The 20,327-nt window shown below is 44.2% G+C and overlaps 1 protein-coding gene across 2 annotated transcripts in view; it reads left to right on the forward strand.

Moving 5' to 3' along the window:
* Positions 1–18,803, forward strand: part of UHRF1BP1 (UHRF1 binding protein 1) — a 63,267-nt gene extending 44,464 nt beyond the window's left edge. Inside the window, exons 9-21 of one of the 2 annotated variants that reach the window (XM_032864277.1) lie at positions 3,585–3,671; positions 4,194–4,364; positions 4,713–4,852; positions 5,260–5,401; positions 5,886–6,079; positions 6,281–7,737; positions 12,920–13,116; positions 13,822–13,976; positions 14,065–14,215; positions 16,160–16,422; positions 16,873–16,981; positions 17,107–17,213; positions 17,619–18,803. In XM_032864277.1, the coding sequence (XP_032720168.1) occupies positions 3,585–3,671; positions 4,194–4,364; positions 4,713–4,852; positions 5,260–5,401; positions 5,886–6,079; positions 6,281–7,737; positions 12,920–13,116; positions 13,822–13,976; positions 14,065–14,215; positions 16,160–16,422; positions 16,873–16,981; positions 17,107–17,213; positions 17,619–17,744 (3,299 nt within the window). In that variant the 3' untranslated portion in view covers positions 17,745–18,803. Of the gene's footprint in view, positions 1–3,584; positions 3,672–4,193; positions 4,365–4,712; positions 4,853–5,259; positions 5,402–5,885; positions 6,080–6,280; positions 7,738–12,919; positions 13,117–13,821; positions 13,977–14,064; positions 14,216–16,159; positions 16,423–16,872; positions 16,982–17,106; positions 17,214–17,618 lie in introns of those variants that run through there. The other variant, XM_032864278.1, reaches the window with a different exon arrangement.
* Positions 18,804–20,327: the final 1,524 nt, after the last annotated feature.

Below are 20,327 nucleotides of genomic sequence, written 5' to 3' on the forward strand. Positions count from 1 at the left end.
TGAAAAGAATAATTTAGTCTTTTGTCACCCTGTATTGAATAAAAGGAGTAAACTTCACACTTTTTTTTTTAAATTTTATTTATTTATTTGAGATAGAGTGAGCAAGAGAGAGCAAGAGAGAGAGAGAGCATGAGGTGGGTGGTAGAGGGAGAGGGAGAAGCAGGCTTTCCACTATGCAGGGAGCTTGATGCTGGGCTCGATCCCAGGCCCTGGGATCATGACCTGAGATGAAGGCAGACGCTTAACCAACTGAGCCACCCAGGCGCCCCTGTACTTATATTCTTTTTATGTATAAAGCACAGATGGACATAGTACATAAACAGATATATAGTATATCCATGGTATGAAAATTTCACAAAGAGGCAATTAGGAAAAAATATCTAAGTAAGTTCCTTAGAAGTAGTGATAATGAACAAAAAGATTGAGAAAAAGGAACATGAGTGTAGGATGGTGATTAGTCCAGAACTTGAGGTGGTGAAATCCAGACAAGATGGAAATGGACCAGCTTATACCCAGAGGATCCCATGGTATTTCCCGTCACCCTAATAAGAGATAGAAATGTAGAACAGAGTCAGTCAGACAATATGCATATATAAGAGAAGTAGTTTCTATTCTAACTACTCTACTAACAATTCTTTTTTTTTTTTTAATTTTTTATAAACATATATTTTTATCCCCAGGGGTACAGGTCTGTGAATCGCCAGGTTTACACACTTCACAGCACTCACCATAGCACATACCCTCCCCAGTGTCCATAACCCCACCCCTCCCAACCCCCCTCCCCCCATAACCCTCAGTTTGTTTTGTGAGATTAAGAGTCACTTATGGTTTGTCTCCCTCCCAATCCCATCTTGTTTCATTTACTCTTCTCCTACTCCCTTAAACCCCCATGTTGCATCTCCTCTCCCTCATATCAGGGAGATCATATGATAGTTGTCTTTCTCCGATTGACTTATTTTGCTAAGCATGATACCCTCTAGTTCCATCCACGTCGTTGCAAATGGCAAGATTTCATTTCTTTTGATGGCTGCATAGTATTCCATTGTATATATATACCACATCTTCTTTATCCATTCGTCTGTTGATGGACGTCTAGGTTCTTTCCATAGTTTGGCTATTGTAGACATTGCTGCTATAAACATTCGGGTGCACGTGCCCCTTCGGATCACTAAGTTTGTATCTTTGGGGTAAATACCCAGCAGTGCAATTGCTGGGTCATAGGGTAGTTCTATTTTCAACATTTTGAGGAACCTCCATGCTGTTTTCCAGAGTGGTTACACCAGCTTGCATTCCCACCAACAGTGTAGGAGGGTTCCCCTTTCTCCGCATCCTAGCCAGCATCTGTCATTTCCTGACTTGTTAATTTTAGCCATTCTGACTGGTGTGAGGTGATACCTCATTGTGGTTTTGATTTGTATTTCCCTGATGCCGAGTGATATGGAGCACTTTTTCATGTGTCTGTTGGCCATCTGGATGTCTTCTTTGCAGAAATGTCTGTTCATGTCTTCTGCCCATTTCTTGATTGGATTATTTGTTCTTTGGGTGTTGAGTTTGCTAAGTTCTTTATAGATTTTGGACACTAGCCCTTTATCTGATATGTCATTTGCAAATATCTTCTCCTATTCTGTCAGTTGTCTTTTGGTTTTGTTAACTGTTTCCTTTGCTGTGCAAAAGCTTTTGATCTTGATGAAATCCCAATAGTTCATTTTTGCCCTTGCTTCCCTTGCCCTTGGCGATGTTCCTAGGAAGATGTTGCTGCGGCTGAGGTCGAAGAGGTTGCTGCCTGTGTTCTCCTCAAGGATTTTGATGGATTCCTTTCTCACATTGAGGTCCTTCATCCATTTTGAGTCTATTTTCGTGTGTGGTGTAAGGAAATGATCCAATTTCATTTTTCTGCATGTGGCTGTCCAATTTTCCCAACACCATTTATTGAAGAGGCTGTCTTTTTTCCATTGGACATTCTTTCCTGCTTTGTCGAAGATTAGTTGACCATAGAGTTGAGGGCCTATTTCTGGGCTCTCTATTCTGTTCCACTGATCTATGTGTCTGTTTTTGTACCAGTACCATGCTGTCTTGATGATGACAGCTTTGTAATAGAGCTTGAAGTCCGGAATTGTGATGCCACCAACTTTGGCTTTCTTTTTCAATATTCCTTTGGCTATTCGAGGTCTTTTCTGGTTCCATATAAATTTTAGGATTATTTGTTCCATTTCTTTCAAAAAATTGGATGGTACTTTGATAGGAATTGCATTAAATGTGTAGATTGCTTAAGGTAGCATAGACATTTTCACAATATTTATTCTTCCAATCCAGGAGCATGGAACATTTTTCCATTTCTTTGTGTCTTCCTCAATTTCTTTCATGAGTACTTTATAGTTTTCTGTGTATAGATTCTTAGTCTCTTTGGTTAGGTTTATTCATAGGTATCTTATAGTTTTGGGTGCAATTGTAAATGGGATTGACTCCTTAATTTCTCTTTCTTCTCTACTAACAATTCTTAGAGTGTAGCTGGAGAGGTAAGGTAGCAATAGGGAAAGTTTGGGATGCCAGGTGGCTCAGTCAGTTAAGCATCTGCCTTTGGCTCAGGTCATGGATCTTAGGGCCCTGGAATCAAGTCCAACATTGGGCTCCATGCTCAGCGGGGAACCTGCTTCTCACTCTGGCTGTTCTTCCTGCTGCTCCCCCTGCTTGTGCTCTCTCTCTCTCACACACACATAAATAAATAAATAAAATCTTGAAATAAAAGAGGGAAGTTCATTCATTTAGTGAGAATTAAATGTAAATTCAAGATAAACATAATACAGTATTTGACTTAATGCTAGAAATTCCAGTTTACCTACAATATCCTGTATGTATATTTTACAGTTTCCTTGTTAGTGCAGTGTTTGGTGTTCCATAGTATTGTGTATGTATTTAATGTAGGGATTGTATAATTAGCTCTGAGGCAAGGATATGAAAGGAAATAATGTGGCTTCTGTTTGGGGGAATTTGGCTTATATCACTCCAGGTCTTGGGCCGAGGAACAGCAATCCTGGCATTGTTAGGTTTTGGGGAACCAATCAATCAGAATTTTAGAGTGTGTCTGTGGGATACCTAGGATTGTAATCCCTGAATCCTGAGTTTTGCTGTTTCTTTTGCCTTTCTGGAAATCTGGCAGCCATTTACAGAGATAATATACTTTTTTGGGGTGTTGTCCGTTGACCATTATAAATGAAGAGAGGAGGGGCTCAGACTTCTACATCACTTGACATCATAGCCTTTGAGTTGCACTTGTGTATCAACCAGGCTTTTTTTTTTAGAGAAAGAGGGGAGGCAGCCGGGGAGTGGGGGTCAGGGCTGGAGGGTAGAGAGAGAAAGAATCTTAAGCAGGTTCCACACACCAGTATGGAGCCAGACATGAGGTCCAGTCTCACAAACTGGAGATCATGACTTGAGCCAAAATCAAGAGTTGGTCACTTAACCGACTGAGCCACCCAGGTGCCCTCAGGGTTTGGAACTGATCCTCAGAGGATTGAAGTACTTCAAGTGCTATTTAGGCTTCTGTGTTTCTTCTGCCGTTGTTCACCTTTATTTTTCTTTTATAGGTGTCTCCGCAAACAGACTCATGGGCGGTGCAATGCAGCTTACTTTCCGCAAGATGGCATTTGACTATTACCCCTTCCACTGGGCAGGTAGGACAGTTCTTAATGGCAGCAGTGCTAGTGCGTCCCAGGTACCCGTGTCCTGAGGACAGATTCCTGGGTTCATTCCTGACTTCCTAACCGGAGGGTGTGCCAGGAATTGCAGCTCAGAGGGGCGTTGGGAATAGCCCTCTTCAAGAAACTTGTCGGGTCTGCTATTGATGATTCTTTATCAGTGGTGGGAAGAAGTAGGAGGAGAGGCATTGGTTGAGATGTTGCTTTTGACTTTGTGCTCTGCCCCTTACTTCCACTAGTTTTAGAGCCTTTCGAGTCGTCTGTGGTTAAAGATAGTGGTAGTCAGCAGCTGGCCTTTTAGGGAACCCTAGGGAAAAATCACATGTGGAATCCAGAAGAACTTGAGTGTTCCCACTAGAGAATTTTTACTTACCCCATAAAAGTCTGGATTGGGGTGAGGGATCAGATTCTGAACTATGACTATTCCAATGGAAGAGGAAAATCAGAATGTTGGATCATGATCTTGGACCAAAACCTTTTTGCTTCTTTGTTGCCTAGGGGACAGCTGCAAGCATTGGGTACGGCACTGTGAGGCCATGGAAACTCGAGGCCAGTGGGCCCAGAAGTTGGTGATGGAATTTCAGAGTAAAATGGAGAAGTGGCAGGAGGAGACAGGTCTCAAACCACCTTGGCACCTGGGAGTAGATTCTCCCTTCAAAAGGAAAGCAGGTAGGTTACAAGGAGCTGGAGGACTCCCATTGCTTAGCCTCTTGCTTTTATTTTAGAATATCCAGTGAAGATAAAGCACTGGACTAGCTAATTACCCAAACCTCAGCCCAGGGAAAGACATCAGTGACTTTTTTTCTTTGCAGAGTCCTAGTTGTCTTTAGGAGTAGCTGCAGTGTTGAGGAGAGGTTTTGAATACAATTTTTGAGTTCCTTCTAGGAGTTTGACGGTGTTAAGCTCTCTTTCCTACATACAGCCTTAGTGATCTTAGGATTTTTACTTTCCTAATTCTATTAGTAATGAGAGTTGAATGTACCTGATTCTCTTCCCTACCTTCTTATTTTTATTTAGATTCTCTCTCCAGTCCTCGAAAGAACCCCCTTGAGAGAAGCGCCTCTCAGGGCCGACAGGCTGCCTTTCGGCCTCCCGCCTGGAATCGCTTGCGCTCTAGCTGCCTGGTAATACGGGTGGATGACCTGGACATCCACCAGGTGAGAAGCGCAGGATGCCGGGAGACACGGTTGGAAAGGGGTGGAGCAGTATATTTGGAAGGCAACAGGTGTGAACAAGATTGTGGAATTCAGGGGCTGCTTCCCTCACTTCTGAGGGGACAGATAACACTGGTCTGTTTCTCAGCGCAGATGGCTGCTGAGAGCAGGACCTGGGGTTCCCTCAGTTCCCTCTGATACCCTACTACAAACCTGCCCCTGAGAGAAACGAACTTGCAGATAGTGTGAGCAGGTGTGAGAGCGCCTGCAGTACGTGTGAGAGGCACGCTGCTCCCTGTGGCAGACTTGGCAAGGGTGACATTGGCTTTCTAGGACTTCAGAGGAAATTGAGGATATTCTATTCTCGAGGCTGTATAGGTGCGAACAGCAACTTGTGTGTGGTTGTGTAGGTTTCTACAGCTGGACAGCCGAGTAAGAAGCCATCTACACTCCTTTCCTGCAGTCGGAAGCTTCACAATCTTCCCACTCAAGTCTCGGCCATTCATATTGAGTTCACAGAGTATTACTTCCCTGATAATCAGGAGCTTCCAGGTAAGCATCTGATCTGGTCACTTCTTTTTCTTTTTTTTTTTTAAAGATTTTATTTATTTATTTGACAGACAGAGATCACAAGTAGGCAGAGAGTCAGGCAGGCTGGGGTGGGGAGGAAGCAGGCTCCCTGCCGAGCAGAGAGCCCGATGCGGGGCTCGATCCCAGGACCCTGGGATCATGACCTGAGCCGAAGGCAGAGGCTTTAACCCACTGAGCCACCCAGGCGCCCTTGATCTGGTCACTTCTTACTTTTTAGCTCATGCTCTGCACATCTGCCAGCCTTGGGGCCATGGCTTATATTCTCATTTGGTGCTAGGAATTTTAGGTGTTCGAGCTAGTTTAGCACACCTTTGTTAAAAACTCCTCCTTGTATAAATATGCACCTTGCTTTCTTCATAATAAAATGTATATCAGTTGGTAAGTAGGAGTCAAGTTGCTACTCTGTACACAGTGATTCTTTCTTTTTTTTTTTCCTGCTTTTTAGTTCCCTGTCCCAATCTCTACATTCAGTTAAATGGTCTGACATTTACTATGGATCCTGTCAGCTTGCTCTGGGGAAACCTCTTCTGCCTGGATTTATACCGCAGTTTGGAACAGTTCAAAGCCATCTACAAGCTGGAAGATTCCAGCCAGAAAGATGAGCACTTGGATATACGACTGGATGCCTTCTGGTTGAAGGTAGGGGAGAGTGGGATTTTCGTTCCCTGTTGGCAGCCCTAGCTGCATTTCTCCCAGGGCTATGATTCAGGGTTCTGCTCTGTTCCTTTAAGAAAAACAGTGTAACAGTCCAAATGGTTGGTCTTTTATGCATGTATTAATAGCAGGTTGTGGAGCTACTCGGGTGTCCATTCTGAATTGGGTTTCATTTTCTTTCTGAAGGTTAGCTTTCCGCTGGAGAAGAAAGAGCAGGCTGGGTTGCATCGTCCTCAGGCCCTCGTCTTTTCTGCATCGGGCATGACTGCCACCAATACACGTCATGCCCCACATTGTAGCTGTCCAGACCTTCAAAGTCTCTTCCGAGGTTTTGCAGCTACTGAGTTCTTTCATTCCAATTATGTTCACTTTCCCAAGGTTCCAGGTGGTTTTAGCCTTCTGCACATGCTTTTTTTACATCATGCTTTTCAGATGGATTCCCGCCTCCCTCAACCCAGTTCCCTCCCTCCCCAGAGGCTTAAGGCTTCCCAGGATCTGTGGTCCATCCACTTCACCCAGATCTCCTTGGACTTTGAGGGAACAGAGAACTTCAAAGGCCATACCTTGAATTTTGTGGCTCCCTTCCCCTTGTCCATTTGGGCCTGCCTACCCCTCCGCTGGCAGCATGCTCAGGCACGGAAGCTCCTTTTGACCACAGAAGGCAGGCTGAAACCATCTGCTAGCTTTGGCAGTCCTGTCCATTCTGAAGCCCTTGCCCCTGATGCTATGCCCCATCAGAGGTCAAAGACTGAGCATGATTTGAGAAGCCTGTCAGGCCTTACGGAAGTCATAGATGTTTTGAGAGAAGGCAGCAGTAATGTGGACAGCAAAGGGCCTCTGGCCGAGCTTGAGGATGCCGCAGATGTTCACATGCTTATACACTCCCCTGCACATGTCCGCATGAGGCTTGACCATTACCAGTACTTGGCTCTGCTCCGCCTGAAGGAGGTACTACAGGGTCTTCAAGAACAGCTGACTAAGGACACAGAGGCCATGACTGGCTCTCCTCTGCAGAACCAGACAGCTTGCATCGGGGTCCTCTTCCCCAGTGCTGAGGTGGCTCTGCTCATGCATCCTGGCCCGGGGGCTGTTGAAGCTGACTCAGCAGGCTCAGATACCACCAGCCTCATCGATTCAGAGCTGTCTCCATCAGAGGATAGGGAGCTGAAGTCTGATGCCTCCTCAGACCCGGGCCCATCAAGCCCCGAGAAGGTTCTGGAGGATAGTGGCGTTGAAAATCCAGATGCATCCCAGGATATGCCAGTGCCTCTCCATAGCAATGGAGAATTACAGGATTCAGATTCTCTTGCACAGCAGGAGGCAGGGAAGGGCCATGAGGCAGTGGATTCCTTACAGGCCAAGAGACTGAACAGAGCTCAGGCATCTGCCTCACCAACTGTGTTGAAGCCCCCAGGTGGCAGGGATCCTGCTGTGAATGGACAGGCCGAGATCATCCCCTTAAAGAACATTGAGGGAGAATTGTCAAGTGCTATTCACATGACCAAGGATGCCACAAAGGAGGCTCTGCATGCCACTATGGACCTCACCAAGGAAGCTGTGTCTCTGACTAAGGATGCCTTCAGTCTGGGCAGAGACCGCATGACCTCCACCATGCACAAGATGTTGTCCCTGCCCCCAGCCAAGTGAGTGGCTCTCTGCCTTCTTCATTCACCCTATTTCTTCCTCCTAACTCTGGTCGTTGGGCCTAAGGCCTCCTGCCGTGTGTATTGTTAGACTGGGGAATGGCATAGAATGGCCTCTTCAATGTAGCGAAGCCTTTAGTTTTCAGTGCTGTGTGCAGGGCAGTGGAAGAATTTTCTGGCTACTTAGAGGATATAGGTATACCAACTGGATAGAATTATTTGCAAGACTACATCTAATTCTGTGATAGGAGAAGAACCAGAAATTGGATTTGCACCTGCCTCCGTATAGCTTAGCCTATTCTTGGGCAGTTTTCAAGTCAACATTTACTGCTACATAGGATCTTCTCTCCTCTACTGATGCACTATTATTGATACAGATATACTCTGTGAGAATAATAATAATAATAATGATACCTGGCATCTGTATGATATTTTATTGTTTTTAGTGGCCTTTCACATAATATTTTGTTTGATTTGCTCCTCACAGCAACCCCATGAGGTAGCAATTGAAATTCCTCAGACAGAAATATCCTCTGTTTATAGCTGAGTGAACTGAAGTTTCAGAGGATGAGCCATGGGTCCTGTATCTTGTAGACAGAGAAGCTGGGGCTTTGGATTTTTTTTTTTTTAAAGATTTTATTTATTTATTTGATAGAGAGATCACAAGCAGACAGAGAGGCAGGCAGAGAGAGAGGAGGAAGCAGGCTCCCTGCTGAGCAGAGAGCCCGATGCGGGGCTCGATCCCAGGACTCCGAGATCATGACCTGAGCCGAAGGCAGCGGCTTAACCCACTGAGCCACCCAGGCGCCCCTGGGGCTTTGGATTTGCTCTCTCAGGTACACCTCATCAATGTCAGAGCAATAGAGAAGGAAGAATTTCATATGCTCATTCAACAAAAATTTTTCAAAAAATTTTTGTTGAATGAGCATAAGAAATTCTTCCTGTGTCAGACACTGAAGATACAGTAGGGAGTAAGCAGAACAATACAGAAATGCAAAATCAGAAGAGTGGAGAGGTATGGACTTTTCCATTGGTGCCTTGTGGTTTTACGAATGATAATGAAGACTGTGGGAAATCTTTGTTGGGATGCTTTGTGGTTTGGGGACCATGGTTTGAAGAGCAGTGGCTTTGGAGCTTTGTCTAAGTGGATTGTCGGTCTAAGTGGGTCTCTAAGCAATGTCAGTGTTACTCCTTGGCTAGGCACAGATAGCCTAGAACGAAACCTTGAAGGGATAAATGATATAATAATACTAGGCAACACTTACAGAGTGCTTTCTTTGTATCGGGCACTGTCCCAAATCCTTACAATATTAATCCATTGAATTCTTGTAACAACCCTGTAAGACAGGTACTAGTATCAGTCCGCATTTTACACATGAGGAAACTGAGCTCAGAGAGGTAAGAAACTTGCTCAAGATCACACAATTCAGGAGTGATGGGGTGAGGACTAAGAGGCTGGACTCCCAGCCACCAAATGTGTCTTTCTAAATGGAGAAGCGTAAAGGAGATGGGAAAAGAGGAGAGGGAGGTGATAAAGGGAAAAGAAAGGTGTCTGACACAAGCCCCTTTTCAACCCCCAACCTTGACTTGCAGATGACCCCAGTCCCTTGGCCTCTTCTCAGTCCTCTCTGTCCTTGGCTGTTCTGTGGCGTTAGCCTTGCCGTCGTCCTGACCGCTTATAGCCCTGCGCAGCCCCTCACAGCGCACTTCTTGGCAGGAGTCAGTCCTTCCTTCTTCCTTGGCTGCTTTCGTCTCCCTTCTGTCCTATAAACCTAACTGCTCCACTGCACTAGGCTCTCCGTAATCTGATGACTTTTATCATAATCTTTATGTTTTAAGTTATAAAAAATGATTTGTGTTCATTTTGTCGACAATGTAGAAAAAGAAGAAGAAAGAAGAAAACAAAGTCCCTTGTGACAACACAGTGCAGAGATAGCCACTATTCACATTTGGATCTGTTTTCTTCCAGTTTTTATACCTTTGTTTGGGTGTGCACGTGAATGCTTATATGTGTGTTCATATACACCATAGACAAATATTATTTTTACTGTAATAGAATTATTTCTTTATCATCTAGAAAATTTCCAGTTGTATTCACTTAATGTTTGTGAATCATTTCCCATTCATGAGGTGTCTGAAAACATAATTCTTAATTGCTCTGTTGTATTCTGGCAAATGGATATATCCTAATTTATTCATTCATCCCACTATGGGGAGGGTTTTAGTGTGTTTCCAGTTTTTCTCAGAACCAAAGCTGGTTTTTGTTTTTGTGAACATTACTCTTTATGCATATCTAAATCTTTAGAATGAAAACCTAGAAGCGAGTTATTTTTGGGTCAGACGCTGCAAACATTTTTAAGTTTCTCGGTTTGTTTGCCAAATTTTAGGAAGGTTCATATCAGTGTACTTTTGTATACTTTCTCTCTAGGTTATTTTATTCTTCTCCTGACTTCTGCTCTAGTCTATATTTTCACTTCTGACTTTTCTCCCCTCCCCTTCTCTTCATCGAAAATTATGTACCACACATAGTTGCCCATGGATTTCCCAGGGGTGTGGTGAACTTCAGATACATGAAAATAAATTCCCTATCCCTCCACAGACCAGTTCTTTCTTTTTATAGTAGTATTGTTCTCCTGCCTCTTCCAGCCATTTGTCGGATTCGGACTGTAATTCCTAGAGCAGGGATTCTCAGACTGAAGCATGCTTCGGAATCATCTGAGGGGCTTCTTAAAACAGATTGCCAAGGGGCGCCTGGGTGGCTCAGTGGGTTAAAGCCTCTGCCTTCGGCTCAGGTCATGATCCCAGGGTCCTGGGATGGAGCCCTGCATCGGGCTCTCTGCTCAGCAGGGAGCCTGTTTCCTCCTCTCTCTCTCTCTCTGTCTGCCTCTCTGCCTACTTGTGATCTCTGTCTGTCAAATAAACAAATAAAATCTTAAAAAAAAAAAAAAACCAGATTGCCAAGTCCCACCCTTAGAGTTCCTCATCCGGTAGGTCTGAGACAGGGCCTGAGAATATGCATTTCTAAGCCCGTTCCCTCTCCCCATTGGTGCTGATGCTCCTACCAAGATGGATCTTTGAGAACACTGCATTAGGGAGTCTCATATCCATTTTTGCTGTCTGTTCCTGCATGTGGACTATTTCCGTAAACTATTAATTGATATCCTCATTGGAGGTATTTTCCTCACTAGCTTGTTTGAAAGAGCCAGGTCAAACTTCTTAAAACACAGGTCTGATCTTGTTATTTCCCTTCTCTAAAACTTTTAGGCTTTTTTCTTCTAACCCCTGAATTTAGTTTGAACTTATTAGCATGGCATAATCAATTATTATGATATCTACATGTGGCACTTTTTGGTTTTTTTGTTTGTTTTTTTTTTTAAAGGTCTTATTTATTTACTTGACACACAGAGAGAGAGAGAGATCACAAGTAGGCAGAGAGGCAGGCAGAGAGAGAGGGGGAAGCAGGCTCCCTGCTGAGCAGAGAGCCCAACGTGGACCCTGAGATCATGACCCGAGCTGAAGGCAGAGGCTTAACCCACTGAGCCACCAGGTGCCCCTTGTTTTTTTGTTTTTTAAGTAGGCTCCACACTGGGGCTTGAACTCATCTGAGATCAAGACCTGAACTGAGACCAAGACTCGAATGGGTAACAGACTGAGTCACCCAGGTGCCCTGCACTTTACAGTTTTTTAATAGACTGTTTTTTAGAATAGTTTTAGGTTTATAGGAATATTGAGCAGAAAGTACAGAGATTTCCCATATATACCCCCTATGCTTTATAGTTTTAAAAGCACTTTCATATATAATCTTTTTTTTTTAAAGATTTTATTTATTTGACAGACAGAGATCACAAGTAGGCAGAAAGGCAGACAGAGAGAGAGGAGGAAGTAGGCTCCCTGCTGAGCAGAGAGCCTGATGCGGGGCTCGATCCCAGGACTCTGGGATCATGACCTGAGCCGAAGGCAGAGGCTTAACCCACTGAGCCACCCAGGTGCCCCCATATATAATCTTTTATCCAGATTTTTCTGTAATCTGGCTGCAACCCCTGTGGTAAAAAGTGGGGGCGGGGGGGAACACTTAGCAAGAAGTTAGGAGACTTGGGTTTTTCTTAATCCTGTCTTTAACTATGACCTTGGGTCAGTTTCTTCTTCTATAAAATGGTAAGATTAAATGGTAAGATTAAAAGATCTTTAAAGTGGTTTTTTTTTTTTTTTCTCCACTGTGTTGTGCCTTTTTAACTTTATCTTCTACTGCTCTTCCCAACGAAACCTAAGCTCTAGCTGGGTTAAGCTACTGGCTCCGAAGGTACTTTTTGTTTTCCAGCTCCATGTGTTTGCTCTTGCTGTTTCTTCCCCATAGAATGCTCCTTCGCTGTCTTCACAGCCCTTCAAGGGCTCCTTCAAATGCCATCTCCTTCTACAAAGCCATTCCTGATACCCGTCTTCGCATCCTTTCCCCTCTTTGATGTTGCCCAGCCTTTGGCTTGTACCTCTGTCCCTCTCTTATGGTGTATGTGATATACTCCCATGTGTTGGTAGGTGTTCCTGAATCTTGTCTCTCCTGATCATTTACACATTCATGGAGGAGAGAAGATGCCTTGTTCATTATATTATTCACTCCGCACCCCTCTACCTTGTGCCTCGTATTATGCCTTATGTGCAGAAGTTTTTCAGTAAATACCTGTGGAATGGATGTGGATGGCTTCAGGTGTCCTTCATTTGTACTGGGGCTGTAGGTAGTTTGTCTCTCTGTATATGGGATGCCTTGAATAAACTTGACATTTAATGTTGATATGGCAGAGCTACTTATCCAGTTTAAAATGCCGGATTCAGAAAGGCCAGCAGTTGAAAAGTGGTGTGACCCCCTTATAGAAGATAATAGTTGACATTAAAGTTAATAATTGGGCTGAAAGGGATGGGCATTGCAAGGGAAAAAGCATACCTTCAAACCACGTTTGTAGGTTTTTTTTTTTTAAGATCTATTTATTTTTGCATGCACGATAGAGCGAGAGAGAGAGTGCATATGCACGAGTAGGGGAAGGGACAGAAGGAGAAGCTTGACTCCACACTGAGCAAGGAGCCTGATACGGGGCTCGATCCCATGGCCCTGGGATCATGACCTGAGCAGAAGGCAGATGCTTAACTCACTGAGCCATCCAGGTGCCCATGGTTTTTATTTTTTAAACAGGGAGCCCATGGCCAAAATAGATGAGGGAGCACCAGCACCATTGAGTGGAGGAGCTGCCCGACTCCGATTTTTCTCCATGAAGAGGACAGTATCACAGCAATCATTTGATGGCGTTTCATTGGATAACAGTGGTCCTGAAGACCGGATTTCCGTGGACAGTGATGGCAGTGATAGCTTTGTGACACTCTTGGATTCTGGTAGGTGGCAACAGCCAGGTGAAATTGAAGTCCAAAAAGGGTTCTTTCTGCTGCCTGTGTACTGGCAGAATATGGAAGGAGCTGAGATTTGATAAAACAGATATTTTCTTTTCTTTTTTTTAAAGATTTTTATTTATTTGTTTCTTATAGAGAGAGAGATCACAAGTAGGCAGAGAGGCAGGCAGAGGCGGGGGTGGGGGAAGCAGACCCCCTGCTGAGCAGAGAGCCCGATGCGGGACTCGATCCCAGGACCCTGATCAGATCCTGACTGAGCCAAAGGCAGAGGCTTAACCAGCTGAGCCACCCAGGTGCCCTAGTATTTGTCCTTTTATGGCTGGCTTGTTTTACTTAACATAATGGCCTTCAGGTTCATTCACTCCATAGCATGTGTCAGAATTTTCTTCTTTTTTAAGGCTAATATCCTATTGTATGTTTATAGCACATTTTGTTAATCTGTTCATCTCTCTGTGGATACTTGGGTTGCATCCATTTACAGGTTTTTTTTTAAAATGTGACCAAATACCACTGTCCTATTTTGAAAAATTAGCAAATCGTTAAATTCAGCAAGTATCCAGTTTTCAAATTCCCAATAGTCTCATAAGTGTCATGGTGGTTTTCTTTTTCCACAGTTTTCATGGTTTTTGGAGCTTGGATTTAAACAGAATTTTTTGACTTTCAAACTCATTTCTTGTCTTTCTTATACAGAGTCTGGCCCAGAATCTCTTCCACCAGGAACTCTTCCAAATGTCTCGGACAGTGCTGGTGCCCAGGGGAGCGCTGCTGCGGATAGTTACGGCCAGGGGTCACCAGAGGCCAACAGTTTGGTCTCACCCAGTGGGGAAGACCTCAGCCTTCACCCGGTCAGCAGCTCTCCTTTCTTCTCCACAGAGGGTTGGCTGTAGGCTAGAAGCTCGCAGAGCACTCAGCTAAGAGAGTAATCCTTTACAGGTCTCCGTTCTGGTCCTGAAGGTGAGTGAGGTGTCTCTGGGGATTGAGGTACGTGGTGAGGACCTGGCTGTAGCCCTACAGGCAGAGGAACTGAGCCTCCAGCAGCTGGGTACCGTGGGACTCTGGCAGTTCCTGCATGGACAGTGCTCAGGTGAGGATGCTGGGATTTATCTGGGGGCAGCCCTAGCTTCTTGCTCCTGTCGCTGGGCCCTGACCGTAGCTGTCCTGGTGCCAAGCCCTTGGTCCTTCTCTCCTGGAGCCATTAGGAGGAAGAACTCCAGTGAAGCCTCCTTGTTGCCGGGAACCTCCCAGAACTCCTTCTGGGGCTTTGCCTTCAGTAGGCTATTCGCCATCTTCACTTCCCAGGTGCTCCTTAAGCTTATTCAGGAGGCCACTGTCCTCTTCATTTGTGTAGCTGCTGACATCCAACTATATCTGATCAGGGAACTTCTGTCATTCACATTCAGTCCTTTGGTATTTGTGCTTTAGAAGGTGACAGGAAAAACCTGGGCTTATGGTGCATTCTTCATTTTAAAAGTATTTTTAAAACATTGAGATACTAAGGAATACTTACAAAATATATATAAGATACAAAATAATGAACCCATGTACACCATTGCCTAGTTTAATAAACAGAATAGTACCATTAACTTTCAACTCCCCTTTGAAGTCTCCTGAATCTTTCTCTGCCCCTCAGGAGAGAATCACTCTCCTGAATTTTGTGTTTTTCTTTCTGTTGCTTTACTTTACAACTCTTCTACGTGTTTGGTATCAGTGTATTATCTAGCTTTGCAGGTTTTAGAGTTTTTCTAAATGGGATTATAGTTTGTATTCTTTCATGACTGGCTTCTTTCTTTGATATTCAAATTCTTCTAGGTTGTTGAATGAGCTATGATTCATTTTCATTACTATATTATATTCTGTTATATAAATCTACTGTTTTTTGCTTTTTAAAAACGACTTTAGGCATAACTTGCATTTACAAAATTAACTTATTGTAAGTATACAATTTGATAAATTTTAGCAAGTTTACAGAGTTGTGCAGCCATTACCATCACCCCTAAAATATCCCTTGTACCCAGTATCCTATTTATTTCTCTATTCTGAATAGACATTTGGGTTGTTTATGGGTTTTGTTTGCTATTTCATATAGGATTGTCTTGAACATTCTTTTTTTTTTTTTTAGATTTATTTATTTATTTGTCAGAGAGATAGAGGGAAAGAGAGAACATGAATGGGGGAGTGGCAGGCAGAGGGAGAAGCAGACTCCCCGCTGAGCAGGGAGGTCGATACGAGACTCGATCCCAGGACCCTGGGATCATCACCTGAGCTGAAGGCAGACGCTTAACTGTCTGAGCCACCCAGGCGCCCTGCCTTGAACATTCTTGTACATGTCTCCTGGTATGTATGTTAGAGAGTTTCTCGAGGGTTCTCTTCTTGAGGATATACTTTCCAGGGTACTAGGGTAGGTATAACTTCATCTTTACCAGATAATGCCAGTTTGTTTTCCAAAGTACCTGAGCCAGGATGCAGTTATATCACTATATGAGTTGTGCTCGCTTTGGCAGCACATGTACTAAAATATATGAGCTATTTCCTATCCTTGCCCACAACTGTGATAGTTCTTTATGGAATTTTGGGGAGATTAGCATGGATCCTGTGTGGCTTTTTTCAGAGAGAAATGAGAACACCAAGACTTGGAGAAAGGAGGAGATGTTCAAATTTATCAGAGTTGAGGGTCCTGTGTTTTAAGAGCTTTCCCTTGGCCTTTAGCCCAGTATCTCAGATTTATAGCAAGGCCAGTGTTTTTTTTGATCCTTGACTTCCCTTCGACCATGAGAGACATGATAGCAAAGTAGCCAAGCCCAGTCTTTGCAGTCAGTCATTGTTGCCTACATTCGAGTCCTGTCCTTGCTACTTACAAGTTGTGTAACTTTGGGCAAGTTATTTTTTGTGCCTTAGTTCCTTCATCTCTGAAATGGGAATGATGATAATACTTTTGGCATACGGTTGTTATGAATATTAAATATATGTAAAGTGCTTAGAATAGTCCCTGACTGTAATTAATGTTTTCTTTTTGTCTCTCCTATCAAAGATATAAGCTTTCAGGAATCCTCAGCTTTGAAGACTGACCACATCAGGCCAGCTGTGGGCCTTCGCTTTGAGGTGGGGCCTGGTGCCGCTGTTCATTCCCCACTGGCCACACAAAATGGCTTCCTGCATTTCTTGCTTCGAGGCTGTGACCTTGAGCTGTTCACTTCGGTGCTCAATGGCCTAGGGCCCTTCTTGGAAGATGAGGAGATCCCAGTGGTAGTTCCCATGAAGATTGAGCTCCTGCACTCCAGGGTCACCTTAAAGGTGAGAAGAGCTTTTGAGTTTTACCCTAGACTTTGCCGGGCAAGGAATTCTGGCAGTGATAGCTGTTCACATTTTCCCTTGTCGTGGTCCAAAGTGGCAAGGATCAAGTGAGGAAATGCATATTAGCATTCTTAGTGTAGGGTGTAGTAATACATAAATGTGTGTTGTATCAAAATGTTCTGGATTTAGGTGGGGAGACCTTGTCTCTGGCCCCAACCTTGTCTCTGCCATGCAGTGTGACTATGTGTAAATAAGCCCATTAGGTTATCTGGTCCTCAGTCTGACCATCTCTAGAATGGGAGAGACTCAGTTCTGCTTCTCTACCTTGCAAGAATGTCTGGATACATCATGGCATAAAACTGCTTCAAGCTGAATGGGAGGAGCCCGGGTTGTTACCTGAATTGCCCTGAGCTGGTTGGGGGCATCGTGTGGTTCCCCTCTTTCCTGCAGGATGATATCCCCCCCATCTATCCAACATCTCCAGGCCCTGTCCCCATCACTCTGGCCATGGAGCATGTTGTGCTGAAGCGGAGTGATGATGGTGTGTTCCACATAGGCGGTGAGTTGGGCTCGTCAGCCTCCTGGCTTCTCTGCCTTTTTTCTCCTAGAAGGGGGGAGGCGATAACTAGGAATTGTTTGCATGTTGGTAGCAGTTTGTCATTTAGAACCTTAACTTTTCCCCAGCTCCTGCTCAAGACAGACCATCAGCTGAAGTACCTAAAGTTGAGAAGAGGCAGTCTCCCAAAGAACAGATGTTTCTGGTGCCCACAGAAGAAGCTTTTGGACAGCAGGTGAGGACCTAACTGAGCAGTACCTTTCCCACAGACTCTTAGTGGCTCTACTTACAGAAGCTGGTAAAACTCCGAGGGCTGCAAAGGCTGTCTGTGCTGTGTACAGCTGAGTAGTTTGGGCTCCTGTCACCTGGTAGCAACTTCTGGAAGTGCTTAATAGGGGATATAAGTCGGGAACTGTAGGTGAATGGTTGCTGATCATACATTCTGCCTGTTGCTGTCCTTATAACTGATGAACTTTGAAGACAGGCTTAGGTTTCTAGAAAGATCTGGTTGTGTTCTCTTGATCACTAACCAAATTTGTGGATCTTTCTGCTTGAATTCTGACTCCTTGTTCCCTAACCAGATGTTTTTGCAAGGCGTGTTATTGTATTTATTAATTGTAAATTTCTTACTGTTCCCCAGGTGAAAGAATTGCCTATCCTACAAAAGGAACTTAGAGAAACTAAACAAGCATTGGCCGATGCCAACCAAGAGAAAGAAAGACTGCTGCAGGAGATTAGGAAGTATAACCCTCTCTTTGAGCTCTGATAGCTGTGGCTCAGCCATCTGTGCCAAGGAGAGAGGAGATCACCAGCAATAGCACCAACTACGACAGAAGGCACCGTCCAGCATTGAAGAAGTCTGCTAAGGATGCCAGAGGGACTGGGGAGTACTCAGCTCACTCCTTGGGGTGTCCTCTCTACTAGCTCTTCTGACTTGGGTGGAAGACAGGGCAAAGTATGACCACGTTCTAGAAAATTGGGAGCAGCTTTGCGTGTGGCTCAAACATCATGTCTTGCCTGTACGAGGCCTTTCGGCTCTCTGCACACCAGGTGGAATCTTGTCGCCATCATAGGGCCATTTTACCACTTAGTTTCATGGCAGAGACATTCGCTTCCTCTACAACCTGTGCGAATAGGAGAAAGAAAGTACCCACCTTCTCAGTCACCACAGAGCCACCAAAGATTCTACATCCCAGAGCTTTCTGTAGCAGACTTGAAAAGTCCTTGGCCGGGGCTTTGGCCATGGTAGTAGATTGGAACAGGAAAGAGCCAGTAGGGCAGAGCCAGGAGAGGCACAAGAGTGAGGGAGACCTGGATGCTGCCTTTTTTTTGGAAAGGGGGCCAAGCTCATACCATCTTAGCTGATACTACAATCAGATTTTTCAGGGTTAAGGTTCTTTTCTATTACACTTTGGTCATTGTGATGCTGCAGTAGAAAGTAAACAATAGCAGTGGCTCCGTTGTGTCATCTTTCCCTTCTATAACATAATTTATATGAAATTTAAATCAAGAAAAAAATACTGAGCTAGGCTGAAGGTACGATGTGGTAAGAATTGCTAGGGGAGCTTGTGCTGAGCCCACGGTTGCCTGCCTGTCTTCCACAGCTGCACCTCAGAAGTGATTCCTCTGTCTCCCCGGGTTCCCCGGCACAGCTGCTCTCCCAGCTCTGGGACTTTCTACCAGCACTCTCCTTTGCACTTGGTGGTTTGGGAGCTGAAAATGTGTTTTGAACTGTAATGTAAGCATCTCAACTTGTTGCCTCTCATACCCCTCTATCACTGTGGCTTTTTAAAATCATGTAATTTTGACTTAAGTAAAAACAAAACAAAACAAAAAAAACCCTTCAGCCTAGCTAGGCTTTCCCCTTGCCTCTTGAAAGAGTGATTCCCTTCCCTCTTTCTTTCTTACCTAATTCTTCCCCAGCATTCTACCCTCATCCATACTGCTCTGTAATATACTTCAGGCTGTGTTGATTGGACAGAAGTTCATCAGCTAACTCACCTTGAATTGGCAAGGTGGTAAAATTAGTGATTTAGTGGTGTCACTGAAATCCTAATCACACATGACCTATTGGAGGAAAGAGAAATGTTTTCCTTTATGGGAAATCATGCCTGACTTGCATATTCTAGTTTTTTTGAGGATAAAAAGAAACATGCATTCAAGAAATAACAAGATACAATTTGTTCAGAATTCTAAAGAATTTTTGTTAAGGTTCTTCACTTAAAGCAACTTTAAAAACACCAGTTACTATGAGATATGGGAATATTTTTTCATTCCTAGGAAACAACTTGGAGACTTAAGAATAAACGTCTTTTTGGAGATAATGCTAACAGGGGAAGTTTCCTGGAGATGGATGCTTGGTTTAACCTTACTTAAGATTTTTATAAATTACCCAAAAGTAGGATATTATAATGCAGTCAAATGTCACTACTTTCAGGTAATGACAGGTAAACCAGAAGGGATTTAAAAAAACAAAGCAAACCACAGAAGGCCCACAAGCCAGGCTATGACAACTCAGGAAAATGACAGGTGAGGTTCAGTCTAGACAAGTGTAAAGTAATAGAAGAATCAGCAACCAGCAAGGCAGCAAGCTCTGTTAGAACTCAGCAAAGTAACCTCACCATTGCTGCTGGGAAGGAAGGGTCAGTGTGCTGGTCTGGCTCAAATGTCCCACCTGCATCATCAGGAAGGACTCATGGAGACAACGCAGAAAACAGGACCTCATAGAAAACCATTTTACTGACTCAAATTCTCTGTGCACTTCCAGTCACCTTATCTCCAGAATATATGATGAAGAGAGGAAAGGTCCAAAGAATAGCAAAAATTATCGGGGGTTGGACATACTCTCACATGAGGACACGGTTTAAAATGTCAGCTCCAACTCTGGAAAGGTAAACGCTGAGGGTAGTGTGAGATGGGATATCCAGTCAAGGGGAAGGTTGTGCTCACGAAGTCCTGCCACACCCTAGCTCTGGGGCTCAGCCTCAGAGCCGTAAGGACAAGCACTTCTCCCAGCAAATCAGAAACTTCAGGAGCTCATTGACCAAGAAGTGAGGCTGGCAGAGGCTATGTATGGGTGGCAAAGGTTTAAGAGGAATCCTTGTATGATGGCCTTGCCATGGAATTACGGAAAACTAGGGCTATTTGGTGAGACACAATTCGAGAGAGTAACTGTGTGTCCCTCCACAGACTCCCCCTTAGTGCTCCTTTGGAAGGCATAATGTTGAACAAAATGAAATCACTAGTCCTCTCAACTATGGCCTTTCTAATGTTGTTAGAGGAGGCCTTGAGGAGGAAGATCAGTAGCCGGAAAATAGAATCATTCAAACTTAGACTCATCTGAATTGGT

Source organism: Lontra canadensis, unplaced genomic scaffold (genome assembly GCF_010015895.1).
Source record: "Lontra canadensis isolate GAN:19392208 unplaced genomic scaffold, GSC_riverotter_1.0 scaffold27, whole genome shotgun sequence".
In the NCBI taxonomy this organism is placed as follows: Eukaryota; Metazoa; Chordata; class Mammalia; order Carnivora; family Mustelidae; genus Lontra; species Lontra canadensis.